This window comes from Macrotis lagotis, chromosome 2, assembly GCF_037893015.1.
Source record: "Macrotis lagotis isolate mMagLag1 chromosome 2, bilby.v1.9.chrom.fasta, whole genome shotgun sequence".
Taxonomy (NCBI): Eukaryota; Metazoa; Chordata; class Mammalia; order Peramelemorphia; family Peramelidae; genus Macrotis; species Macrotis lagotis.
The window spans coordinates 266,554,713-266,582,247 of record NC_133659.1 but is presented as its reverse complement, the minus strand read 5'-3'; the positions used below and the strand labels follow the sequence as shown (position 1 = coordinate 266,582,247).

Below are 27,535 nucleotides of genomic sequence, written 5' to 3'. Positions count from 1 at the left end.
TACAATTGTGTAGAACAGAATAGGAGTCAATTGTATATGTATATAATTATGTATCTTTATATGTATATATATACACATATGTATATATGTATTAATAGGAGCCAATTGCATATCTATTTTTATATGTACCTGTTTATTATATGTGTGTATATGTATCAATAACAGTCAATTGTATATACATTGTGTGTGCATGTGCGTGTGTAAACACACACGCACACACACACACACACACACACACACACACACAGAGACACACTTGGCCCTTCCTTAGAAGAGGAGGAGACAGGGAGGAGGAAGTGAATTACCTTTGTGGCTCCCACTACCACTATTACCACCACCATTGCCTACCTGTATTACATCCTTATCCAAGGATGTGATCCCTCTGGATCTCATTTAGATTTTGTTTTAAGGAGAGATTGAAAATATGCAAAATTTTAGTTGAATCTATGTTAATACTGTATGTTGATACCCTTTTCACTAGCATAATTGAAGACCCCTCCTCAAGATAAGATTTTAAAATCCAAAACGGTTGCAAAAGAATTTTCAGGACAAGTTGGAAGGTTATGTAAGTTTATATTTGTGAACCCTTAGTTCCTGTAGTGTTGCATACAGCACAGCCTTATCGAGGATAGAACAGGATTCAATTGGCAGTACATTAAAAAGTCTGATTAAAAGAGGGAATGGCTCTCATGTCAGCTGTTTTTCCTCCACAGGATACTGAGTGATTCCTGTCCTGACCAGATACTGATTACTTAAAGCTTAGCCCAAGTGTTCTTGTCAAAAAAACTGTTTCCTTAGTGTATTTTGACTTGCTGAGGTTTGAAGAACTAGGTGTGGTAGGCTATAACCCGGATTAGAAGAGTTGTTAATGTATTTTCTCAATATATGAATACAACATTGACCCCTCTATATGTCTCAGGTTCTTCTCAAGCTTCTTTCTTTCACCATTCTAATTTGTTACTCTTTTCTAGTAAACTAAAAATTACTAGAAATGTTTTCTAGTAAAATTGTTGATAAGATTGAGATTGAGACATTTGATTTCTTAAGAACAAGGAACACCTAGCATGGAAAAGTCTTCTCTCAATGTAGATTGGAGAGAGCACTGAACCTGTAGCCAAGAAGATATGAGGTCCTGTTTCTGGGATTGGTTGACCTGTATTTAAATCTCATCATTATCATGTCATTACCATGTCATTACCATGTGACCTTGGGCAAGTCACTTAAGACCCATGAGTCTGAGTTTCTTTGTCTGTAAAACAAAATGACTGGATCCATTCCAGCCTTATATCTATAATCCTGTGAGTAGAGTTTTGAGGTAGTTCAAATTAAAAAGTAGTCAAGATTCTTTTTTAGGTCCATTCTAGCTCTAGAATTATAATTCAAGGATTGTTGGGTCTTTTGTCAAAACCTATGGAACTCTTTCCAAAGGGCGATAGTATGAGAAACACCATCGACTGGCTCCTATAGTTAGGTCTGTCTTATAATTATGTAGTGCTTAAAGAAAACATCGATTCTAATGCACAAACCAACGCAGTTTTCCAATTGATAAAAAAGGACTACAAATGTATCATTGACTATTTCTTTCCCATAAAAGCATTTTCTTATTCTCTTTAAGTAACTCTCTGTTGCCTTAATTCTTATTTCCCTTCATATACTTACAAATCACTTCCACACATGAAAGAAATAAACAGAAGCATAGAATGAATGGAAAATTAGGTCAATTTTGTTCCACCGTGTCTTTTCTTGTTAGTGTTTTCCAGTACTTTGGCTCATTAGTATGCTTTTTGAATTCTCTCCTATCATTATAAATGATTATGTTCAGAATACTGGTGTCAGTTTGAATAAAATATGATCATTTAATTGTTTAGATAATAGAGGAAGTTTTAAGCATTATTCTAGTGTAATATTTTCCCTTTATGGAAAAAAGTGAAGAAAAGGGCAAAAGTTTTTGTTGTTATTGTTGTTATTTCTTGTGGCATTTCATGAAATAAATATACCCTGGAGTTATTATCTGGAATGAAAAAAGGATATTGCCAGCAAACAGCCCAAAGGTGAGGAATTTTCTTGAGAAATATTGATAGAATGCTGATAGAATGAAGAAGAGTTTCTTGTCAATTAACTAACTCAATGACTGATAGTTAACATGAACAAGTTGAGAAGGAAATGAAGCATACTATCATAGACTTTTTCTCTGTTTCCGCAGACTTACTTCAATCTGTCCAACAGTTAGTTGACAAACTTTTATTAAGACCTTGGGAAGACTATCCCTGGAATAATTTGCTCTAGAAATTTTTGTTTCCTTAATTTTCTCTTCTAGATTAAAAAAAAAAACGTTGTTTGAATAGCAAGTTTTCTGAGTCTAACAAAAATTGTCATTGGGTATCTTGACCATATAATGAGTACCATTTCCTTTCTATGCTATTCCTGTTAAGCTTATTTTAGTGATCTTTAATGCTAGTGGTGAAAATAAGGTAACATAACTCTAAATATCATATGTTGTTTTCAGCACTGTATATTAAATAACAATATCATTTAGTCAGGAATCCCCAAGGAGCCCTCCTTGCTGTGGATGAGGTACTGTATGTATTGTAGCAGAAATCACACTAGCTGAGATTTAGAAGATTCACATCTCTAATGATAACTATCTGTGATGTCTTTGGGCCTTGGTTTCTATATCTGTAAAATGAAGGGCTTGGATTACAATACTGCTAAACTGTCTGCCCTTATTGAGAAGTTGTACACATAGTTCTAATAGTTCTGATAAATTGGGAGTTCAAATAGGCAGAATAGAAGATCAATAAATCTTTATTATGTCCTACAGAGTAGTTTATTTCTTATTAATATTTATTTGCTCATTTATTTATTTATTTGATTTTATTAAATGGATATCATGTGCCAGTCACTCAAGAGGAAAAAATGCAAAAACTGTTCCTTTTCTCATAATCTAAATGGAGAGGAAGAAGAGACTATATGTAAATTTAGTAGCTACAGACAGGATCAGTTGGAGATAATCTCAGAGAGAGTAAAATTAAGGAGAACTGAGAAAGAACTTTCTTGGAGGTTTTCAAGTATCAGTTGATACTTGAAAAAAGCCAGGGAAATCAAGAGGTAAATAAGGGGAAAGAAAGAGTTCCAGCAATGGGGAACAGTGAGGAAAAACTCTCAGAGTTGAGAGATAGAATGTTCTTTGTGAGAAACATTGAGGAAGGAGGTGTCATTGCATCACAGAGTAGGTGGGGGAAGAGGGGGAACATGAAAGAAAATGAAATGGAGGAAGAAGTGATTTAGACTTGATCCTAGAGGCAAAAGGGAACCACTGCAATTGATTAAATAGGGGAAGAAGGGAGGTGACAATGGATCAATTTGCATTTTAGGAAGATCCATTTGACACATGAATGGAGGATGGACTGAAACCAGAATAGAATTGAGACAAGGAGACCAACCACCAGGTTGTAAGTAGTCCAGGGTTTCCGTGATAAGGATCTGCACCAATATATCAAGAAGTATTATGAAAATTTGAAAGGATGTGGCAGCATGATTGGATTTTGAGTTGAGAGAGAGTAAGCAGGTATGGATGATAATTATATTGCAAGGCTAGTTGACTAAGATTGTGATACCTAAAGCAAAAGGGAAGTTAGAAAGAGGAGAGAGTTTGAAGGAAAAAGATAATTGACTTCAGTTTTGGACTTGTTAAGTTTAATTTGTCTGCAAAACATTACAGTTTAAGGTCACTGATAGGTAATGGAGATGTAAAACTGGCAGACCAGAGAGAGCTTAGGGCTAAATAAATCTGAGAATGGTTTCTATAGAGATGATAGTTGAATACATTAGAGATGATTGGATCACCAAAGAAAGTAGTACAGAGGGGGAAAAGAAGAGGACAGATCCTTGGGGGCACTCACAGTTAATGGACATGCCCTGTATGAACATCCAGCAAAAAAGAGACTGAAAATGAATAGTCAGTCATGTAGGAGGAAAAACTAATAGAGAATAGTGTCATAAAAACCTAGAGATAAGAGAATATCCAAGGAGAATAGAATGATTGACTGTCAAAAACTGCAGAGGGGCCAAGAAATATAAGGTTTGAGAAAAGGCCATTAGATTTGTCAATTGTGAGATCATTCATAACTTTGGAGAGAACAGTTTCAGTTGAACGATGAGCTAATCCTGATGTACATGGGAAATAGATATCTGAATGATGCAAGGAGGCCTGCTTTCTTTGAAATAAAATAAATCAATGACATAGATTATGTCTACACAGCAGAGAATAAAGTGGCTATCTGGCAGTCATCCAAATCATTTGATTATAATAGGTAGATTGAGCAATTAAGGCTTAAATGAGTACTTTGGCCATCTACTGAAACCAAATTAACCAAATAATTGCTAAATCTCTATTTCAATGTATGCTACATGGCTATGCTGTTAACAAATCAGCTTGATCATTTATATTCCATTGTTGTATTCATTTATTATTCCAAATGGTATGTGTAATTTTAATTCCATACCCACTGATTCATTTTTTATTGAAAACAATGGAGACACTATTGTAATGCTTTGCTTTGCTTTTCCTTTTTATTAAGTTGAAACATAATGATCCCATAGATTTTATGATTTGCCTCATGTGTTTTTCTTATCTGTGAAAGAACAAAAGGATTATATTTCCTAGAGCAGAATAAAAGTCTTTGTTAAATAATAGATTCTGTTTCATCTCTGGAAATAAGTCCAAAACTTCACACACACACACACACACACACACACACACACAAACACAATGTTCTCTATGTATCTTTTTTTCCCTCTGAGTGCTTTTCTGTGTGACTGTATCTCTAGCTCTGTGTGTCTCTATCTCTCCACCTCAACAATCTGTTCTCCAAGATATCAGTAGATCTATAATCTCATCAATATAGGCACCCCTCTGATGATAAAGAGAACAAATAATCTATGTTTGCCCATCAGCTTTTCTCCATAAATCCAGAAAAGGGGTCTATCCAATATTACTGAGGATTTTCTCATTATCTTGCCACTATATGGATACCAAGGGATATTTAGAGTGCACATCAATTCTGTCTTACTCTCATTGTCTAATTGACTTTTCTTTGGATATACTTCTCTTTTCTACTACTTCTCTAGTTTGTGTATTGTACTGAATATTGCTCATGTACACTATGTACCTCTCCATTTCCTTTGGGTAATATTTAACTTTATTTCTTTGGAGTCTGTAATATTCCATGACTTGAAGTCATACATCTTCAGAAACAATATCTATGCTAAAAAAAACTGTTTCATGGAGGTCCTTGGACACGTAAAAATGGATAATTTCCCTAGAAAAATTCACTTCAGTTTCCTCCTCATATTCAATTCTTGCCCAGTTCATTTACTATTTGCATTATACATATAAGATATATGTGTGAATATATCTTTATATATATATATATATATAATCTATATAGATATAGATAATAGATAGACAGACAGACGGACAGACAGACAGACGGACAGATAGATAGATAGATAGATAGATAGATAGATAGATAGATAGATAGAAATGGATGAGAACCACGAGTTGTCCATTCAATTATATATTGTAGGCTGGACATCAGATATTCATCATCTCCTTGTTTTTTTCTGCATGAATAGTTAGACTAAACTCTCATGTAATTATGAATTACATCTAGGAGGCACTGCAAAGTTCTGAAGTTTGATGCAATCAGTACAGTGTCATCTAAAAATAGGAGTCTCTGGAGTACCTTGTGATGGGATTTGGATGTGACACTGAAGATCATCAATGAATAAATACATTAGTGAGTGTTCTACTCTTCATTTGATGCCTTGCTTGAGAGTAATGATTAGAGGGTCATTGTTATCTCTCAAGAAACATCATTTGACATTGATATGGCTAACCTAGGGCAACTCTGATTTAGAATGGAAACTCCTTTGTAAAATCTTATGAGCAAGAGTGGTGGGAGACTATAACTGAATCACCTCATTAAGTACACCAATCTGCCTGATCACAATGAAGTTAATAGAACCTCTATTCTAAATTGGGATTCCTCCCTATTCATCTGGCAGGAATCATTTCTTGTCTTGGTTAAATGACTACTTGCAAGGTTATTTTCATAATTAGTTCATTTGACTTTCAGGGGAAAGATGAATGATTATGAATGGTACAAATCATTGGCAAATATGCTAGAAAAAGAATTCTATTGTTGTACTTATATTGGCAGAAATGTGATCTTGGTGATCCAATCAACCCTTCTAACTGCAATCACAGCCAATGTGTCTTTTCCAGCTAATTGATGTCTTCCTTCCACTTGGGGAGTTAACAGGACTTTAAGTGCAGTCCTTGGTATAAGAGAAACTCAACAAGCTCATTGGATCCCTCAAGCCAAAAGGAAGTCACTCCCTTCTCTGAAATTTCAAGGTGAAAGGGCAGCAGCTCATAAAGGTCAATAGCCATCCTTTATTCTCAAAGTTAAACCAACTAAAGCACAGGAATGGGACACAGGGTGGTACCATTTGACATGGACTCTGAACAAACAGTGGAGTGTATATTTAAAGAAATGACTGATCTTGGATAAACAGTTGTGGAAAACTTAGAAGATAGTAGATTTTCCTAATTCTGACCAAGTTCATTTGAGGGCAAAGGCAGCCCTGGACATAACCTTATTGATACCTTAGAAATTGAATTTGCTTTATGACAAAATGATAAATGAAACTCTATCCCTAGAGTTTTTAGTTAGACACAGTATTTGACCTAATAAAATGCACATTTAAAATGCTTATCAAAAGTTAAGATGGGATGATTTCAAGAAGTTTCTAATAAATTAATGAAACCATATTTGACATGTGACTTATTTGATTTTTTAAAGACACATGCCAGGACATACATACCTAGGCTAATGTTAGACTCCAACAGGCAATCACATTAGAAGCAAAAATAATTCTTCTTTTAGGGCTAATAGACCCATTCCCACTAGGGTAACACTAGAAATCTACAAAAGAACCAGGTCATCCATTAATGGAGTATTAATGAAATAAGGGAGCTTAGAGGGTATCTAATCAAAACCCCTCATTTCACAGATAAAGAAAGTGAGGCACAGGGAGAATGTTAAATTGCTTGCCCAGGTCCTCCAGGTAGAATTCAAACCAAGGTACTTGACCCCAGATCCACCACCCTTTTTACTGTACCACTCCTCATTCAAGGAGTTGAGTGGTCAGTCATGTTCAGTGCTTCACACTTTTCATCATCCATTAAGCAAAAAAGAAAAAAAGTTGAAAAACAGACAGATGGAGACACAGAGAACTGAGAGAGAGGCAAATAGAGAGAGAGAGAGAGAGAGAGAGAGAGAGAGAGAGAGAGAGAGAGAGAGAGAGAGAGAGAGAGAGAGAGAGAGAAGACAGAAGCAGAAGAAGAAGAACAAGAACAAGAAAATGAAGAAGAACAAGAAATTCTGAAATAATTATAACTGACATTTATATAGTTCTTTTAAGTTCATTTATAGTTCATTTAAGCCTCACAGTAACCAGAGTTCAATGAACTTGTTGGATTTCTCTTTTGCAATGGATTTCATTTAAATCCTGTAAGGTCCCCAGATGGAAGGAAGACCTCAATAGATTGAAAGCACTCTTTGTCCACAATTGCAACTAGAAAGGTTGATTCATTCAGTTAAATGCTCTTCTAAAGACCCTTTAATGACTTGTGCATGGTAACACAACCATTATAATGCAAAGATGTAATTCAATGCTGTATCTTTCTGAATCTGGCTCTCCTATTGTTACTCTTAGGATCTACTGTGTGTTTATATGAAGAGAGAAAGACAGGATCATTGAACAGGATACAGGTCATCAGAATACAATGGAAGAATGAATATATGCCCACTAAGTAGTTCTGTTGGGACTTTTACTGATTATGTCTAAGCTGTCAATGAGCAGCACAAAAAAAGGCACTTAAAATTGCAATATGGGGGCAGCTAGGTGGTACAGTGAATAGAGCACTGTCCCTGGAGTCAGGAGTAACTGAGTTCAGATCTGGCCTCAGACACTTAATAATTACCTAGCTGTGTGGCCTTGGGCAAGCCACTTAACCCATTGCCTTGCCAAAAAAACTAATAACAAAAAAATAAAATAAAGCTCCAATATGGCTGTCCCATAATTCCTTTCATGAAACAGTGAAGATGAATTAGATAATTTACAATGTGTCCCCAAATTCCTACTGCAGTTTAATCTATTTAATAACTTTTTATTGAAATATTAATTATATTTATTTAATCATAATATAAATTGTAGTATAATTATATAAATATAAAGCATAAATAATTATATATGATAATTTCATATGATTAATATATAAAATATATTGTATATATATTATATATTTATAAATAGTTATATAGAATGAATTGTGATTATTAGTTCTATATAACAGTGTTGTGGGCAGTTAAGTAATGTAGTGGATAAAATTCCAGATCTTGAGTCAGAAAGACTTAAATTCAAATCTGGCTTCAGATATTTGCTAGCTGTGTGACCCTGGAAAGGTGCCTTGTTGCCTCAACTTCTTCAATGTTCAAAAGAGGATCAGAATAGCACCTACATCTCAGGATTATTGTGAGAATCAGGTGAAATAATATCTGTAAGTCATACTGCCTGGACATAATAGTAGGACTTCATAAACACATTTCTCTTTTATTCCTTCTTTTTAACGACATAACCAGTCCATTTCTCTTGATAGTCATAGATGTCTCTGATGATAGCCTTTAAAAACAATACTTCTGTATTTCTTTATAATGTTTGTAGCAACCTATTTACACTAATGATGCTCATCGCCATTCACCGCTGGGTGATCAATACTTTTTAATTCCTCAGACATTTCAGTGTTCCATGACTTGTATCCATAGAAACTCACCAGGAAAATATTGATATCAATAGAATAAAAAAATTTGACAGTCATAAAAGACCTCAGAGACCATCTAGTCTACTCAAATGGAATTTCTTTTTTAACATACCCAAAAAGTAGTTGGCTTTGCTAAGACTTCTAGGGAGAGCACCCCATTCCACTTTGAGGCAATTATAATTGTCTAAATTAGACATTGGGAAAAATAATGGGTCTGCAGTTCAGTCAGAAGCTTGTTGTAATTAAAAGCACCATGTTATTTCCCAAAGACAATCCAACCTGTTCTCTTCCTCCTATTCACTACTGGACCCAAGTCAAAAGAAGGCACAATTGGGGTTGTGTCTCTTTTGGGCTCATCTTCTGTTTCTGAAGGCTGTGCCTAAAGAGTCACCCAAAGACTCTGAGCTATTAAAATGTGATTAAAAGAAGTGTTTGTCCTTTGCAGTGATGACACAAATATCTGATTTCTGGTCTGTTCAAAATTATTTACATGACTTTATGCCATACACTTCACCATAGCAAATGCAAAAGAAAGTGCACTTTTACAAATCCTTGAAAAAATGCAAAAATTAGTATTCTCCTAAGGAGCAGATTCATTTACATAAGATTGCAGGATACCATTCTGAGAATATAGGCAGAAAATACAATGAGAAAAATATTCAGAGAGGCTGAAATTGCATATTTTCAGATCATACATTTTGGAATATAAAGCTGCATGTGACATTTAAAAAAATCTTATTCTTTAGGTTTTTATAACCATGTGCATCACATTCGAAGTATCCAATTTAAATACGTGTGAATATTCAAAGACTGCGATTTTGTTAGTATGGAAACTCCAGTATAGGAATATATCATAGAGATTTTCCTGATCTTCACAAAGAGCAAGTAACTTGTCCAGGGTCCTTCATTCTCAATAAGAAGAATATGACAACAAGGAGGTGATGCCATGACAAGCACATGAAGTAAATTTGAGTGAGAGGGATGCTGTGCTAAGTCACAAGCCTCACTTTCTCCTCCAGAGCCATCTAGATCCAGTGACCAGAAATGAATCAGGACAACTGGATGTAAGGCAATCAGGGTTAAGTGCCTTGTTCAAGGTCATACAGCTAGTTACTGAGACTGGATTTGAATTCCTATCCTTCTGACTCCAAGGACAGCGCTCTATCCACTGCACCAAATAACTGTAGAACTGGTAAATGGGGAAGGAGATTATCTTCCATCTACTCCCTATGTGGTTTGCATTAGTTATTTATCATTGATATCAAATTGAAATAGAAATGAATCCCTGCATCTCACATATTAACTCAAAAAAACAAGCTAATATTATCCATGTTATATTTTACCCTTGTCTATTTTTAAACATTTCCAAATTTAAATTTTCATCTGGTTCCAAACTTACTCAGGAGTTCTGCAGGATCATGATTTCACACCTCCCTTCAGGTTGACTCTCCCATTAGAATGAAAACTCAGGAGGGAAGGACTGTTTTTGTTTTTCTTTGTATCCTCATAGTATATAGCCCAGTGTCTGCATATAATAGAAATTTTAAAAATTGTTTTTAACTGGCTGTTGATTAACCAATTGACTCCAAGTCTGTTACTCTATCCTCCAAATGTGGTCATTTCTAAGTTAAACATATGCCTTTTATTGTGTCATTGTTCAACACTTATGGACAAATGTTTCCTGATATTAGTTTTCCCAATGATGGCTTAAAGGGAAAGAAAAGCCATCTTAATTGGAATGCAATTCTCAGTATCAGCTGCTAGTACATGCCATTTGATGACATTTCTGCTACTTTCTTTGAAGTTGGAATGAAAAGGGGAAAAAGAGCTCGCCCACTTCAGAAAGAATGCCTCAACTCAAGTTATCATTAGTAATGTTTCTCCACTGTTGCATTTGCTGAACTAATTTTCTCAACTAAGAAAAAACTAAAAATTGAAAGTTAAAATTAGAGATGGTGTCATTTCAGTCTTTTGTTCAAAGGAAAACAACCCTTTCACCATTAGTGACTGACAAGACAATAGTAAAAACTAAAGAAAAATGGAAAAATTTAGTTGTACTTTATTTTGAGACAAAGAACTATTTTCTCCCCTTTTACCAGTAAATAATGTTTTTTTTAATAAACGTAATATTGGGAAATAGGCTATATTTAAATAATACCCTATGACATGTGATCTGTGACATTTACCATGTTTATAATTCTTGCATTGCTTATTTTTCCCATTCTTCTGAACAGGATTCCCAAACATAGAACCAAAATTAAACCACAAATGAAATCAACTTGGCTTTGACCCAAGAAGCCAACATTCAAAAGAATGTCCCCAGACTATCAAACCAAAGGTGGTCTTGATACCCCTCACCTTGGACCCATCTCCCCCCTTTCAAATCTGTGATGAAGTGCAAATTTTTGTGGGACAAGCCACCCCTCTCTTTCCTCCTCTTCCTCCTCCTCCTTTTCCTCTTCCTCCTCCTCCTCCTTCTCCAATCTTTTTTTCTGCAAGGCAATGGAGTTAAGTGACTTACAAGTGAGGAACTGAAGCAACAGGTGACGTGTCCAGGATCACACATTCAGTGAGAACCTGAGAACAGATTTCAGGTCTTTCTGATTTCAGGCTTGGTGTTCTATACACTGTGCCACTACTTGCCCACTCAGAATTATTGCTAACCATTAAATTATCAGACTGCAGATAGACTTTGCTGGACTCCAGAAAAAATTACGATATAATACACCAGTCATGAGACTAGGGTGAAGAGGATAATCCTCATGGAACATCTATTGGATACAGATATGAACATGGATATGGATATGGTATAGTATTCAGAAAATACTCCCAAAATCCATAGTAGAGCTATTTAAGAGAAAAAAATCATGGTAAGAGTAAAGTTATAGCCATAACTTATGCAAAATGGCTAGTTAAGGCACAATTAGAAGATGTAGAATAGGGACAAATGAGAAGAAAAAAAGTGAAAAAAGAAGTTAAGATTGGGAGATTTGTTGATAATAACATTAAGGGTGTGGAAGGGAGTTAGAGGCCAAGGTCAAGCAGCACTCATACAAAATCATTTCAGCTATATAAACATAAGATCAGAGATTTAGAACTGGAAGAGATTTGAGCACAACCACATTTCCACCTCACTAATTGCTAACAGAATCATTACTCAGTTACCCTCAATGCTCATTATTCCAACAAATTTGCAGTGACTCTTTCTAGTTATGAACCATATTGTAAGTTGCTGCTTCAGTGATTTCTTTATGCATTGAAAGAATGAGATGGGCTCCCGAGCATAAGATTTAAGATCATAAAATTACTCAGAGTATTGAGGGAGCCACCTGAACTGAAATACAAGACTTTTTCATTAAACTGATTCTACTTTTCTCATTATTTATTCCTAGCATTCTTAATGCCAGTCAAGAGTTCATATGGAAGTTGAAGAAATAATAAAACCTAAGCAGTGGGCATTTCTTTCCCTTCAATCAAGGATGGAGGGCATGTTTTATGCCAATGACCATTTGGATATTTATAACCTCATTTATGGGCTATTTTTGGTCAAAAATTTAATTCACTCCTAAGAAGTTCCTAAATTTATTGAATTTCAGGTCCCACCTATGGCTGCCTTGGTAAAGCCAAACCAATACAGTCTGCAGGTTGGCAGTTCCCCACCCCTACTTTAGTCTAAACCACTCATCAGAAATCCCAAGTTTTCCATAGCCCAAGAATCTAAAAACAATTTATTCTCTTTCATCATTTCTTCCTTTTCTGGTAGCCAAAGATATTTTCTAATAGTGGTTTTAATGACTATCAAAAGGTTTCTATATACACATATGCACAGAATAAATATTATGCACTTGGAAAAAAATCTTATTTAATGTATATTTCTATTATTTAATGTATATTTCTATTATTCACAATAAGAAAGATGTACAAGTGTATAGTAAGTTTGGCCTTGCCCCATATATGTTCAAAAATCTGAAAATTGTGAATGCTTTTTCAAACATTCTAACGTATTATCAAATATTTGATAGTATGAGATATATCTCTGCCATACTATAATTTGCTGCTAATCCTTGGTTCAGAGACCTGGAAAACAGCTATTTTATTTATATTTCTTGGTTGTGATGCATTTCTTTGGTCCCCAGAGTGTTCTTTATTTTCCCATTTCCACAGCAACAGCTGCCACTCAGTTTCAGACTTCCTTAGTATGGAACACACCCAACAACCAATAGAAATCATGCCATGCACTTCAATGAGGAAGAGTTTTAGGCATTCAGTTTGGATTTTAGGTCACTACTTAAAAATGTAATGAACCTCCTGCTTATTGTTCAACATTAATCTGTAAATAATTGGGGACAAGAAGAAAAAGGAACACTGTTTCCCACATTAATTTCCCTAAATTGTGAGGACTAATCTTTTTTTAGTTTTTAATGAAGAGATAATTTGTTATCTTTCAAAACATTAGTCTGATATATATTTATCATTTCCCCAATATGACATGTTCTTTGGAAAAAAATTCATCAGGGGAATTTCACAAGTCTTATTTCCATTATTCTAATCCCTAGAAATTAATGCTACTTTACATTTATATAAACATGTACTTTTTTCTTTTCTTTCCTATCCTTTCCTTTTTTTTTCTTTTTTTCCTCTTCATCTTTCCTCTCTTCTTCTTTTCTCTCCTCTTCCCTCTTCTCTTTTTTTTCAAGGCTTTGGAATTTCTAATTATCAAAAACTGTGGCCTTCTTTCCTTGTCTTTGTTAAATCTCCTTAATTTCTTCAGCTATACAGTATCTTATAATCTTGAAGATCATTACCATCCTATTCAACCTTGTCCCAATAGTATCTGATAAATAAATCATTAGAGCATTTATTCCAAAGAATTAAAACTTAAAGGTCACAAATATTTCATAAATGTATCCCTTTTACATAAAAACTAGTTCATTAAATAGGTCGTTATTAAAACTAGCCATCTGGGAGCCATCATAGTAACTAATTTCTCCTCAATCTAATGATTTTTTTAAAGTATTTCCCATATTATTTTCATATTACAAAATACAAAGGTGCTTTGAGATTATGTATTCCACCTCTTGTACAATTTGTGTTCCTTGCCCCAGGTGTCAAAATTGCTGCTTGTGCTTCTAATTGAGTGTACCAGTAGACTTCCTGGCAATCAAAAGCAAGCACCAAATTTAAAGTTTGATCCAACAGGGCAGAATTCAACAGGATTATCATCTCTCTGATCCTGAAATCTAGCTTTGATTTAATGAAAGTTAAGATTGTCCTCGCTTTGGTTTGGTTTGGTTTGGTTTGGTTTGGTTTGGTTTGGTTTTCAACTGCTATTTCAAAATGATTTATATTGAAGTTGTAATTATATAAATTACTTTTTCAACTTTTGATATGAACTACTTACAGTCTAGCTAGGCCTCCCTTTTTTTATATTTGTGAAGTTGGTTCTTGAACCCAAGTATAAACAAGATCCAAGATGTGTTTGATGATAATAGCAAATATTCAAATGAAAACTTTGAAGGCTGAAGTAGAAAAGGGTTCCATGTGAACAGTACTTGAAGGGGCAGCTAGGTGGTGCAGTGGATAGAGCACCGCCCTGCAGTCAGTATGACCTGAGTTCAAATCCAAACTCAGACACTTAATAATTGCCTAGCTGTGTGACCTTGGGCAAATCACTCAACCCCATTACCTTAAATAAGTTTAAAAAGAAAATTTGAACATGGTGCTGTTCTAAAGGGATGGGTAATGGCTTCCATCACCCGTTGCTGATCCAAAGAAAGTAGTGTTCAGATAGAGAGGTCTTCATTGAGCTCTCCCTTAGAACATCAAGTGACAGGTTAGCTTTACCATACTGTCAAAAGTTTGTTATTATAAAATTATTATATCAATGATTAGACCATGGAGAAATGGATTAACTTTATTGTTTAAACTGAAGAAGAGCCCTGGTAATATAGAAAAGACCTGACTCTAAAAGATTAAGGTCTCCAACGGAACACCAACCATCCTGATCTTACTGTCAGGCCACTGGACTCACATGGAATAGTGAGAATGGCATCTTTGCACAATGCCACCTCATATAATCAATCTTATGTGCAAGTCAATGACATCTCCTTCCTGATATCATGGTATTCTTCAATCCTGAAGGACAATTACTAAGGTTCCTGTGAAGGAATTGTGTTTGGTGAATTCTTTTTTATTACATTCAACTCAAAATAAGATCTTTAAGATTTTGGGGTAGATTCCAAACCTTTTACTAATCATGCTTGCTATTCCCCTCAACTTTTCTGAGGGTTTTTTTTTTGGCTAGGAAATGAGGTTAAGTGACTTACCCAAGGGCACACAGCTAGGTAATTACTGTCTGAGGCTAGATTTGAACTCAGGTCCTCCTGACTCCAGGGCTGGCACTCTATCCACTGCAGCACCTACCTGCCCCTCCTCTCACCTTTTTAAAATATTAAATATCACATTTTTTAATATATCTATGTGTATAGATAGAGGGAATAAGCAGAGTTCTGTGGAGTATTCCAATGGAACATTCAACTATTAATGATTACTCCTCAGATACAACTATTTAACCAGTCCTTAATCCATATGTATATATATATATATAACCAGTAAGTTCAAATCTATATGCCTTTGCTACAGGAATAGCAAATAAGAAACTTTGCCAGATACTTTATTAAAATATAGATAAGATGATCTACGTCATTTCTCCTTATCTACTAATCTAGTAATTATACTCAAAAAGTAATTGAAGTGAATCTGTCATGATCTGTTGTTAGTCAAATAATGCTCATGGTTATAACTTGCTTTTTATTAAGCATGCCTTTAATAATATGTTCTAGAATTTAGCCAGAAATGAGAAGTCCATTTCACTGCCTTAGAATTCACATATTCCATTTTCTTTATTGAAAATTGAGATAGTGGACTATATGTGATGCTACAGTACTTATATACTTCCCTATGATCTTTCAAAAATTGACACTCAGGAAGACTTACAATATTGAAATCATCTTTGACTCTTCCTTCTTTCACATCCCACCATATCCAGTCAATGACATTTGAAGAGACTTGTCTCCCATTTGACCCAGGATAATAATTTTTCGTCCATAGCAATTCTTTTTTTTTGTTTTGTTTTGCTTTGTTTTTAGCAATAGCAATTCTTAAAGACCATCTTCAAAATTTTAGAAGAGTTTTGGGCTATGTTGGTGCAAATAGTATCCACAATGATGAAATTACAGGTATTCAAAGTATTAAAATAAGCTCATTTCAGTAAGTGTAACTATGTTTCTTTGAAGGAATTTTGTTTAGTTGCCATAGTCAAATCTGGAACCCCATGAAAAAAGAAAGTCATCAAATTCTTCTTTAAGGAGCTAAATATTTTAAAGTAATCTTTAAGTAATTACTTATTTTAAGTAATTTTGCTAACACAAAACCAAACTATTTTCAAATGCAGGAGAGGCTCCAATGTATCTCTTACTTTGGACATGAGTGGCTTGGGAACCATCGAACCTTTTGTGGCTGTGCCGACTCCACGGGAGAAAGTAGCAATGGAGTACCTGCAATCGGCCAGCCGGGTCCTCACAAGGTCACAGCTGAGGGACACCGTTGCAAGTTCTCATTTACTCCAGACTGAATTTATGGTGAGTCTTTCCCCCTATTTTAAAAACTGCACAAGTTTAATATCTGTATCTGGGTAGGAAGGGGTATGACACAGACCTTGAGATTTTATGATACCTCACTCAAGAAGGCAAAATCTGTAGAATGGGAGAGCAATCCACGTTGCCCATATTCTCAAAGGAACTCAAATCTTACTCCCTCTGTAAAGTTGCTTATAGCTACTTCATAAAATCAAAGTTAGCGCAGGCACCTAGATGATCCTTCAAACTAACAAAGCTGATTATATTAGGAGGAAGAGCAAGACAGCTAACTGAGACTTCCGTGTCACTGAGCCATGTGTCTCTGGGGAGTCTGGTTACCTAGGTAGTTATCCTGTGTCTGTGTTTGTGTTCCCTCGAGTCATGTGTGCCTCTGGAGAAAGTCTCATACATGGAGCTATACAGAATGAGACCAGACAACCTAAGGCAGAGATGTAGCAAAAGTCTTGGATAATATTACTAATGCTGTCCCATAGTTAAATGAAAGCTGCATCCTTGGAAACTTCATTTGTGTTCTTTCTTAATCTCTCTGGCATGTCTATGACACAGGTCACAGGATGTTTATGGCACAAAAGTCAGGAAAGGTGTGTTTTTTACCATGATGGAGTTTGCTTAGGGAACTCATTCTCCATGTTTTATATCAATACATGTCTCAAATTAGTATGCTTTTTAAAAATCATTTTTCCCTGACACATGACCTTGAATTACTATGGAATATCTAATGGACTTAATCTACTATTCTGTGATCAGATCCATTATCAGAGAAATGTTTGATAGAGTCACATAGATCTAACTAAAGAATTCAATTAGATAGAACAAGCTCACCTAAATATAGTTCTGCTTCTATTGACAATTTCATGCATATTTTTATCTTTTTCCTCTAGGCACTGACTAGTTCAGTTTTTCTGTTATAGCTAAGATAATCAAAGTGGGGAAAATGCCAAAATTTACATATTCTCCTCAGTATTTCTTTTGTTAGACCAAAGTCTCTTTCTCACAATGAAACTTGACTTTTCACAAATTTGCAGACTGACTAAACATAGTGAAAATTTCAAATGAAATATTTAAAATCTCATTCTTTACAAAATTTTGTCTTATATAATATTCTTCAGAGACTTCTGGCATAGATTTTATAGCATAATGAGTATATAAAAATGAAAATTGTGGTGCAGATTTACAAACCATTTTAATTATAAGTAATTAGGAAGTTATTGTAGTTGTTGCTAATTTGCATGGAAACAATTTTTTACCAAATCTTACTTTAAGTTGTTAAATGTATTTTAAAAGTATGCCTATGTTCATATAGGAAACTCCTTTTGAACAATTTTTATTAATGTAGATTTACAACTATTTTCTAACTTATAATCAGTGAATTATTTATTGATTTGCCCAATCACCTCTGTGGGTAAGAATCAGGATTTGAAAATGGGTTGGTTTTTTTTTTTTTACTTCAGAGTCAGCTCTCTCTTTTCCATTATCTTTCTGCCTTTTATTACACATATCCTAAAACATTGTATCTTTGAGAAAGCTTTTGATTATTGTCTCTTTCCCCTCACACACCCCTTTCACCTATAAACTTTGTTATATACATCAATTTTTGAATCTGATCTTGATTTATAAATTGTAATCTCTAACTGATTTTTATCAAGTCATTCGAAATTTAGGTCATTTACTCAGGTATTCATTTTCTCACAAAGAGTTTGTTTGAAGAAAGGAATTAAGAAGAAATAATTGATGTAGAATATTCATGTTTAAATTTGTTGGGCCCACATGTAATTAACCTTCAGTGCTAGAATTATGAAGTCTTCTTTCTATAAAGGGAATAGTTTGTTTATGAAATTTTTCTTTTAAAAATATTATTATTGTTATCTTTTTGCCTTTACTTTACCTATATGACCTACTAGGTCCTTCCTCCTCCCCCTCTCAGAGAGTCAATTCTTTTAAAAAAGACTAAAGATGAGAATAAAAAACATTTCAGCTAAAAATCATACTGACTAACATCAACATTCAGTTTTCTATACTTTCTATTGAATTCTCAACTCCCTTCTTCAAGACCAAGTTTGGCATTATAATATTTCACAGTATTGTTTCAGTTCTTTTGTTATTGATATTCTTTCAATTTGTAATGTTGTAATCTTTGGATATGATATTTTTACTGTTCTCCTTATTTCATGTCATTGTTTATATTCATTGTTTCTCATAATTTAATAACATTTCATTCATATTCTATAATTTGTTTAGCCATTCTCCAATTGATAATTATGTTTCTAGTCTTTTGGTACTACAAAGAAGTGCTGCTATGAATATTTTGGTATTTATATAGGGTCTTTCATCTCTGAGTCAAAATTACTTTTTATCCTTCATTTTGTTTCATTTATCCATGTTTTAAAAAATTTAACCAGTACTAAATGATTTTGATAATTATTATCTATTGTATAAAGTCCAAAGGTATTATTCTGCTTTCATTACTATTTTTCTCTCTATTGTTTTGAGATTCTAAATCAATTCTTCCTCCAAAAGCAACTTTCTACCTAGAAATTTTATCTTACTCTCTAAAGGGTCCTCCTAGTCATTTGATTGGTATAGCATTAAATCTATGAATTACTTTAGGTAATATTATGATTTTTATTATAGTGGTATAACACTGATTGGAAGGAGCATTTTCATGCTAGTCGTCGAAGTGTCTTGATAAATTGACCCTGAGAAAATTTATTGATTTTGTCATTCTTTTGAATGGCACTCCCTTTTTCTTATTCTTAATAGAACATTAGCTCATTCACACCTGAAATAGGAGTCCTTTATTGTTTCTCATATACCAAAGTGTTGTTGAGAAGAAATTGAGAAGCATAATGTGGACATAATTGTATGGTAAGCGAAAAAGAGTCTATCCTCAGAGGATTATAAATTTATGTAAAGCTATTCGATTATAAATTACATAAAGATATTTAAGTATTTACTAAAATATCCACAGACTTCAAGAAGTCATTAATGTAAAAGACCCAGAAAATATCAAATCTGGACCCTTATCATTTAACAATGCTCCTTTTTTAATATCTCCTTTTTAATGACAATCATTAACCCATCTTATAACCTCACGAAGAGAGATTCTCTTTTTAACTTAGTAGTAGTATTTCTTGGACATTGTCCTTTCAACTAGTCCTTGATTTGTTTGTGGATGCTAACACCCTAAAGAATGAATGTCTTTTTTTTTCTTTTTTCTAAAATGGCTTTCATCTCAAGAATACCTATATCTCAATTCAACTCAATTCAATTCAACAAAGACAGTGTGCAAAACTCTATGCTAAGGAGGTGGCTCCAAAGTTTAACTAAGACCTTGTCCTATCCTTCATGAATTACATCTAGAAGGGAAATCTAACACATACAAAAAACCAGATATTGTAGGAATATTGATCTTGAATTGGAAAGGTTTCATAATTCCAATCTTTCATTTTGTAGATGAAGAAATTGAGATCAAGGAGATGAAGTGACTTGGCACAAAGGTTCCAATTGACAAAAATATGAATTGAAACTCATGTGCTATGATGACAAGATCAGAATTTTTGCCACTGAATCATACTTCATCACTATAAAATAGTTAAATAATAGATGATATATTTAAACGAGAAGTGCTAAACCTGGCTCTGAGTTTGAAAGAATTGAAAAAAATTCTTCCTTTTTGCTGGATTTTGTTTTTACTTTTTATCACCAGTGCTTACCAACATACTTAAAACACAGTAAATTCTTAATACATGATTATTTCATGTTTGCTAGGTAGAATCATTGCAGAAGGGAGGAACTGTGGTTCCTCACATTTTGAGACAGATGATACATTGGCTAATTTTTCTGAATTACTTCTTATTTCTTTCTATTTTTATTCTTTGTTGCAAGGAATGGTTCAATGGATAGTGAAGCAGTGATACATTTGGAAATTAAAGTAAATTAAGCACAAATGATATCCATAAAAGTTTATAATGTAAAAGTAATATTATAAGGGAGAAGAATTATTATTAATATGATGCAGTTAGGGAAGGCTTCCTGAAAGAAGTGGTTTTTGAATTGGACTTTAAAGGAATGGTAAGAATTCAAGGGGCAGCTAGGTAGCTCAGGGGAGAGTGCTAGGTCTGAAGTTAGGCAGACTCATCTTCTTGATGAGACTTCAAATCTGGTCTCAGAGGTTTGCTGCCTATGTAACCCTGGGCAAGGCATTTAAACTTCTTTGCTTCAATTTCCTAATCTGTAAAATGGACTGGAGAAGAAAATGATTCTAGTATCTTTGCCAAAAATCCCCCAAATGGTATCATAAAGAATTGGACACAATTGAAATGACTTAAACAACAAGGAATTCAATGTTCATAGCCCAGAAAGGTTGTGGAGACAGCTTGGTATAGTATAAGCATTATGACTTTACAATCTAAAATTCTGAATATGAATAAGACAGTTACTGATTATGTGACTTTAACTTATCCTCTTTGTGGTTCAGATTCCTCATCTTTCATAATCCTTCCAACTTCCAGCACAATGTTCTTTGTTTGACATTAAAGTGCTTCCTGGTCCCTTGCTACCTTTCTAGGCTTTTTTATATGCTAGCTTTCTAAGAACTCATGAATGCAACCATTTGGGTCTATTTGCTGTTCCATACTCATAGCACTCTATATGCTATATTCACACCTTTGCCTGGCAGATCTCCCATGCTTGGAAGGCTTTCTTTCCTCACTTCTGTCTTCTTTCTAGACTCAGCTCAAATGCCATCTTCTGCAAGAGGTCTTTGTTGCTTCCTACCTCATCTGTTATGGGGGGGGGATTGCTTCTTTATTTTCACTTGCTTCTGACATTTAGCATTTATTCAATTACTTAAAATCATTTTGCTGAGAAGGGATCCTTAGGCTTTACCAGATAGCAAAGGAAGTCCATGACTTTCTTTCTAAAGTGATTTTACGTCTTCTCTGTGTCTTAAATGTACCTACATATGTGTGTGTATGTATGTATATTATCCTCTGCATTAGAATGTAAGCTCCTTGAGGGCAGAGATTTGCTTTGCCTTTCTTTGCATCCAGACATAGCCAATAAATGCTTGCTGATTGATCTATCTTTAAATCTATAAAATGGAGACAAATGAATGAAAAAGCATTTATAAGTGCTATGTGCCAGATATAGTTCTGGCATTAGGTTTACAAATGGGAATGAAAGATTTCCTTTGCCCTCAAGAGACTTAACATTCATTCTAATGGAGGAAAGATCACAAAAAGGAATGAAGAGATTTACAGGGATGGGGTCTGGATCCATAGGATAATTAATTTCTATCCTCTCCTCTCTAGAAGCAATGGAAGTAATGATTTACTTTATTCCTTTTTTAGCATTTTATTTTCCCCCAATTTCAAGTAAGAGTAATTTTCAACAACTGTTTTTAAAATTAAATTCCAATTCTCTCTCACTTCAACCCCCTTGAGAAGGCAAGTAATTTGACATAGATTATGCATACATAGTCATGCAAAGCATATTTCCTCACTAGTCAAGTTGTAAAAGAAAATATAGACCAAAATAAAAATCCAAGAAAAATAAAGTCAAAAAAGGATGCATCAATCTGCATTCAGACATCATTAGTTCTTTTCCTGAGGATGGATAACATTTTTCATCATAAGTCCTTTAGAGTGACTTGGATCATTGTATTGCTGAGAATGATTTGCTTTATTCTTAGAACAAAAGGTGGAAAGGGAAGAGAGAGGTGAGTCTGTTCCCACTCACTCTCTCATCAAGCTCAAACCCAAAGTATGATTGTAAAGATGAGCATGTTAACTCACACAGGGAGAAAAGAATGTTCTCTTGTCTGAAGATAGGTATATTTAGCTAGACAGGAGGCAAAATGTCCCAAGAATTCTGAGGATGATATTTACTTGTATTATCCCTACCGGGGTTGTAAGGAAATTGCTTACAAAAAATTAAAATACTATATAAATGAGTTATTCTAAGCCAGCAAAGACATGGAGGTGACAAAGTAGAGGGTATGCACAAGGGAAACTATAGTATATATAGAAGAGAATAGTAGGAGATTAAGGTTAAAAAAGTATCATAGTATCAGATTATGGAAGCCTTTGAATGCCAAACTAAGAATTTTATACTCACTAAATAATAAGGACTCATTGAAGTTTAAGATTTTTTTAATTGTTTCTAAGCAGAATAATGTAAATACATCTTTATATGAGAGATAAGTCTTACAGCAATAAGAGATTGTTGCTCATCCTTTGTTCTGGAAGAGGACTAATGATATCAGGAAGGTGATGTTTTGATTTTCAAGTAAACTGGATTCAAGTGAGGCAGATGTGTACAAAGTCATCAACCTTACTTTCTCCTCCAAATTATCTGAATCTTGACAAAGATCAAGATGACTGGTGATGACCTTGGATGCAATGGGAGACCTTGGTCTTTTAAAGTTCTTTTCCAGGTCTTAATTTGTCTGAGACAACACCTAGTCAGTGATTAAAGGTTAAGCAAGAATTGAGGCAAAAGATGACCTAGTTTACCTCCCCAAAAGAATAAGTACAGGAAGGAAAGACCCTCAGAGTTTCTGACCAGAATAGAAACAAATTTAAAAGTTACTTCTAGAGAGGGGAGGAGAGTGTAGAAACTGGTTATCCTATAAATCCAGACCCCCATCCCTGTGACTGACTCTCTTCATTCCCTTTTATGATCTTTCTTCCATTAGAATGAATGTTAACTCTCTTGAGGGCAAGGGACATCTTGCATTCCCATTTGTAACCCAAATGCCAGAACTATATCTGACATATAGCAAATACTTATAAATGCTTTTTCATTCATTTGTCTTCATTTTATAGATGTAAAGATCAATTGACAATAAAAAAAATACAGTTCAAGGGAGAATTTGAAAGGAGAAAAGATTAGGAAGGCCTTTTCAGGGATTAGTAATCCAGGACAGACCATGTGAGTGTCAATATTAAAATGGTAGTTTGAGGAATAGAAAATAAGGAAAAAAATAATTTTGGTAAATGAAACAAGCAAGTGGGGACTTAGGTCTAAAAGTTGACCATAAAATAACTTAGACATTTGTGTTATGAAAATAACATAAGATGGGGCAGCTAGATGGCACAGTGGATAGAGCACCAGCCCTGGAGTCAGGAGTACCTCCGTTCAAATCCGGCCTCAGACACTTAATAATTACCTAGCTGCGTGGCCTTGGGCAAGCCACTTAACTCCATTGCCTAGCAAAAAAAAAAAAACCATAAGAAATACATTCGAAAATTTATTCAGTCAGAAAAGAAATTTAGTTATTATATTGGCTACTAGATAGATGTTATTAACAAAGCCCAGAAACCTTTAGCCTCTTAATGAATTATTCTTGCCCCCTAACTTACTTGGAAGTAACTAAACATTTCCAGCTGCTGAAGGAAGGTATACACACACACACACACACACACACACACACACACACACACACACACACACACACATATATATATATATATATATATATATATATATATATATATATATATATATATAGTGCATGCTCCATACAGTCTATTTTGCTGAAGTAGCACTCAGCAATGAAAGGAAAATGAAAAAGAGAAATCAAAAATTTACCCAGAAGATGTGTCCTTATGAAGATTCCCCCAATATAGTATTATTAGGTACACTAATCTAATGTATTTTATTCTTTGTAGGAAATACCAATGAACTTCGTGGATCCCAAAGAAATTGACATTCCACGTCATGGAACTAAAAACCGCTACAAAACCATTTTGCCAAGTGAGTTTTTATTTAAATAAAGGTTTCTGTTTCTCATAGATTTGTAAGAGCTTTATGAATCATCTCATAATAATGCCAGAAGAGTATAGCTTAAAATAAGACTATATTTTGCAACATTTTTAATGGGTAAATTACCTAACCTTTTTAAGTCACAGCAACCTCACCTGTAAAATTGATGGTTTAAATCTTGGCCCCAGAAAACTCACTCCAGGAACTTATTCAATAACTGATATTAATAAGATTTCCTCCAGTCATTAGAGAGATGGGTGACTATGGAAGCCAAATGTGGTATACACCATCAAATGCTATTATTCTGTTATTTTACTTTAAATGTTTCATTTGTTATTGCAAGAGAACATTTATTGTGAGGGAGAGGATGTTAAGGGGAAAACTACTTTGGTGCAAAAACAAAATATGGCAAATTGTTTTTTAAATTAATAAAATGTCTGATCTCTAAGGATCTTACCAGTTTTGATACTCTATGCTAGACTGCTCCCCATTCCTATTAAGAAGATTTTATCAAGACTAGATAACATAAGAAATGAGGGCTTCCTCATTGAATAAATAACAGATAAAACTAATGTTTACACAAAACCATAAATGAGACAGGGTGATAGACACTGGAAAAGGAATAATTGGTCCCTCATTCCTAAGACTTCTCATTCTGTCTTAATGTGTCTCCTAAATTTTAGGAAAATGCTTTCTCAGTCCAATAATAGTCTTTGTAATATGGCCATTTTAATTCCAATTACTCCCACCCCCTGACCCAAGATGTTGAACCCTGACTGTGATGGTAAGACTAGAACACTAGAGGAAAGCCTTCAAAGGAAAAATATTACAGAATCTCTGCTAATGGGGACCATTGGGAAACAAAAATCTGTCTTTGCATTTTCATTTCTGGTGAAGCTAGAAATGCTTCATTAACTTCATTCCACTGAAATACATCTTTAGCTAGTCTGTATGCCACAGTCTGGTTACCTGAACTATGATCTTTGTTGAAAGATATACCATAGTAATCTATGGCAGCAGTTTAAAAGTAAATCAAATTCTATGTTGGGTAGAATTGGTTCTTTTCTAAAAATATTTTTTTGGGAAAAATATCTGCTGAATTTTTATCTCATCTTATGATGTTTGCCCCCCAAATACTCATTTGATCCCAAAAAAGGTTTTGGAAAAGATTTGAATTATTAAAAATACTATAGCCCTCTCTGTTTCCTGTCCTGATGATATCAAGCTAGTGCTTTTAGACTCCTATGTCAGCTTTTCCATTCCCAGAACTGGGTGGATCTCTTGATCTAGGGCACCTGTGGTGACAACTGATGTTGTACATGATGGATTTTCTGTTGAAAGTGTCTGTAGTCTGGGTACCCCACCCTCTGCCCTGCTGAGAGATTTCTAATTTAGAAAATGTAAGTTGCTCAAGTCATACTGTTCCGTGGGAAATACTATCTGGGGAAGCTGAATTGATTATGCTGTACCATGTGCTAAAAATTACTTTGGAATTATAGTGGGAGTTAATTATATTAAAATGTGACTCAATTCAATAAACATTTATTAAGTCCCATATGTATACAAGGCATTGTGCTAGATGATGGGGTTATAGAAATAAACAAAAAGTCTCTCTGTGTCTGTCTCTGTCTCTGTCCCTCTCTCTCTCTCTCTCTCTCTCTCTCTATCTATCTATCTATCTATCTATCTATCTATCTATCTATCTGTGTGTGTGTCTACCTATCCTCTATCCACCTATCTATAATTTATCTATTTATATATATGGACTTGGAGTCAAAAAGACCCATTTTCAAATACTACCTCACACTCTTACTAGCTATATAAGCCTGAGCAAATCCCTTAACCTCTAAGGGAAATCTTAGTTTTCTCACCTGTAAATTGGGATAACTCATGGCTCACAAGGTTGTTTTGAGATCCATATGGTTTAACAGATGTCAAATGCTTTGTAGAACATAAAACAGTCAATAAATATTTATTAAATTCCTGTTTGCCAGACATTGTGTAAGGTGCTATTATTATCATTCTTGAGAGATATAAATAATTGAGTAAAAAGTAGTAGTAGGAGTGATGATGCCAATTCCTCATTTGTTGGACTGGGAGGGCAGCTAGGTGGTGCAATACATAGAGCACTGGCCTTGGAATCAGGAGGACAGGAGTTCTAATCTAGCCTCAGACACTTGAGGCTAACTGTGTGACCTTGGGCAAGTCACTTTACTTTGATTGCCTTGCATCCAGGGCCATCTCCGCTTGTCCTGATTTATATCTGGCCACAAGACCCAAATGGCACTGGAGGAGAAAGTGAGGCTGGTGACAGCACAGCATCCCCCTCCCTCAAATCCAATTCATATCCTTGTCATGGCAGCACCTCCCTGATATTGTGGCCTTCAAAAATGAAGACAAAAATGATGTTGAACTGGGACAAGTCCAAGTCACTTGAGAGCAGTTAGGAGTTTTTGTCATCTCAGAAAGGTTTCTGAGCTTAGACCCTGTCCCCTTGCCAAACATATGTCTTGCTAGGATGATACGGGGAGCTATTCTTTGGTCCTCAAAGACACTGAAGGCTATCCCAGTTCATCTTATCAGTATTTCTATCATTATCTCTGAAATATATGGATATATGTGATAATGTGTTCTACAGATACACATGTATATATATGCATATATATGTGTATATATATATATATACTAGTGGAATTTTAATGTTAATATATAGAAAGAATATTATGTATGGATATATTTATATTTTATCTTTCTCTCTCTCTACACACACACACATATATATATATATATATATATATATATATATATATTCATACATGTATCACACTCTCCTCTGTACCACCTTACGATATGGCTTAGGCAGGCACGTTCTCTCCTATATTACCTGGGGATAGTGAATTTATACTTAAAGTGTTTTTTTCAAATCTTGAATCTAATATATTTTTAATGTTATATAAGCAAACTCTTTACCTCTCAATTAACCTCGGGCAGCACTCTAAAATTCCAAATCACACATAATTTGATAGTGCACATAAATAGAGAAATTTCTTCTTTTTTTCAGTTTTTACCAATCCTTTTTTTACAATGTTTTGAGTTTTGCAATTTTTCTCCTTCTCTCCCCCAGCCTCTGATATAAAACAATCTGATATAAGCTCTATATTTATAGCCATGCTAAACACAGATCGATATTGAGCATGTTGTTAAGGAAGAATCAGATCCA

The 27,535-nt window shown here is 34.4% G+C and overlaps 1 protein-coding gene across 1 annotated transcript in view; it reads left to right on the top strand.

Annotated features, from left to right (window-relative positions):
- Window positions 1–27,535, top strand: part of PTPRR (protein tyrosine phosphatase receptor type R) — a 311,109-nt gene that overhangs the window by 204,393 nt on the left and 79,181 nt on the right. Inside the window, exons 5-6 of the mRNA XM_074226146.1 lie at window positions 16,344–16,530; window positions 24,222–24,306. Of these exons, the coding sequence (XP_074082247.1) occupies window positions 16,344–16,530; window positions 24,222–24,306 (272 nt within the window). The remainder of the gene's footprint in view (window positions 1–16,343; window positions 16,531–24,221; window positions 24,307–27,535) is intronic.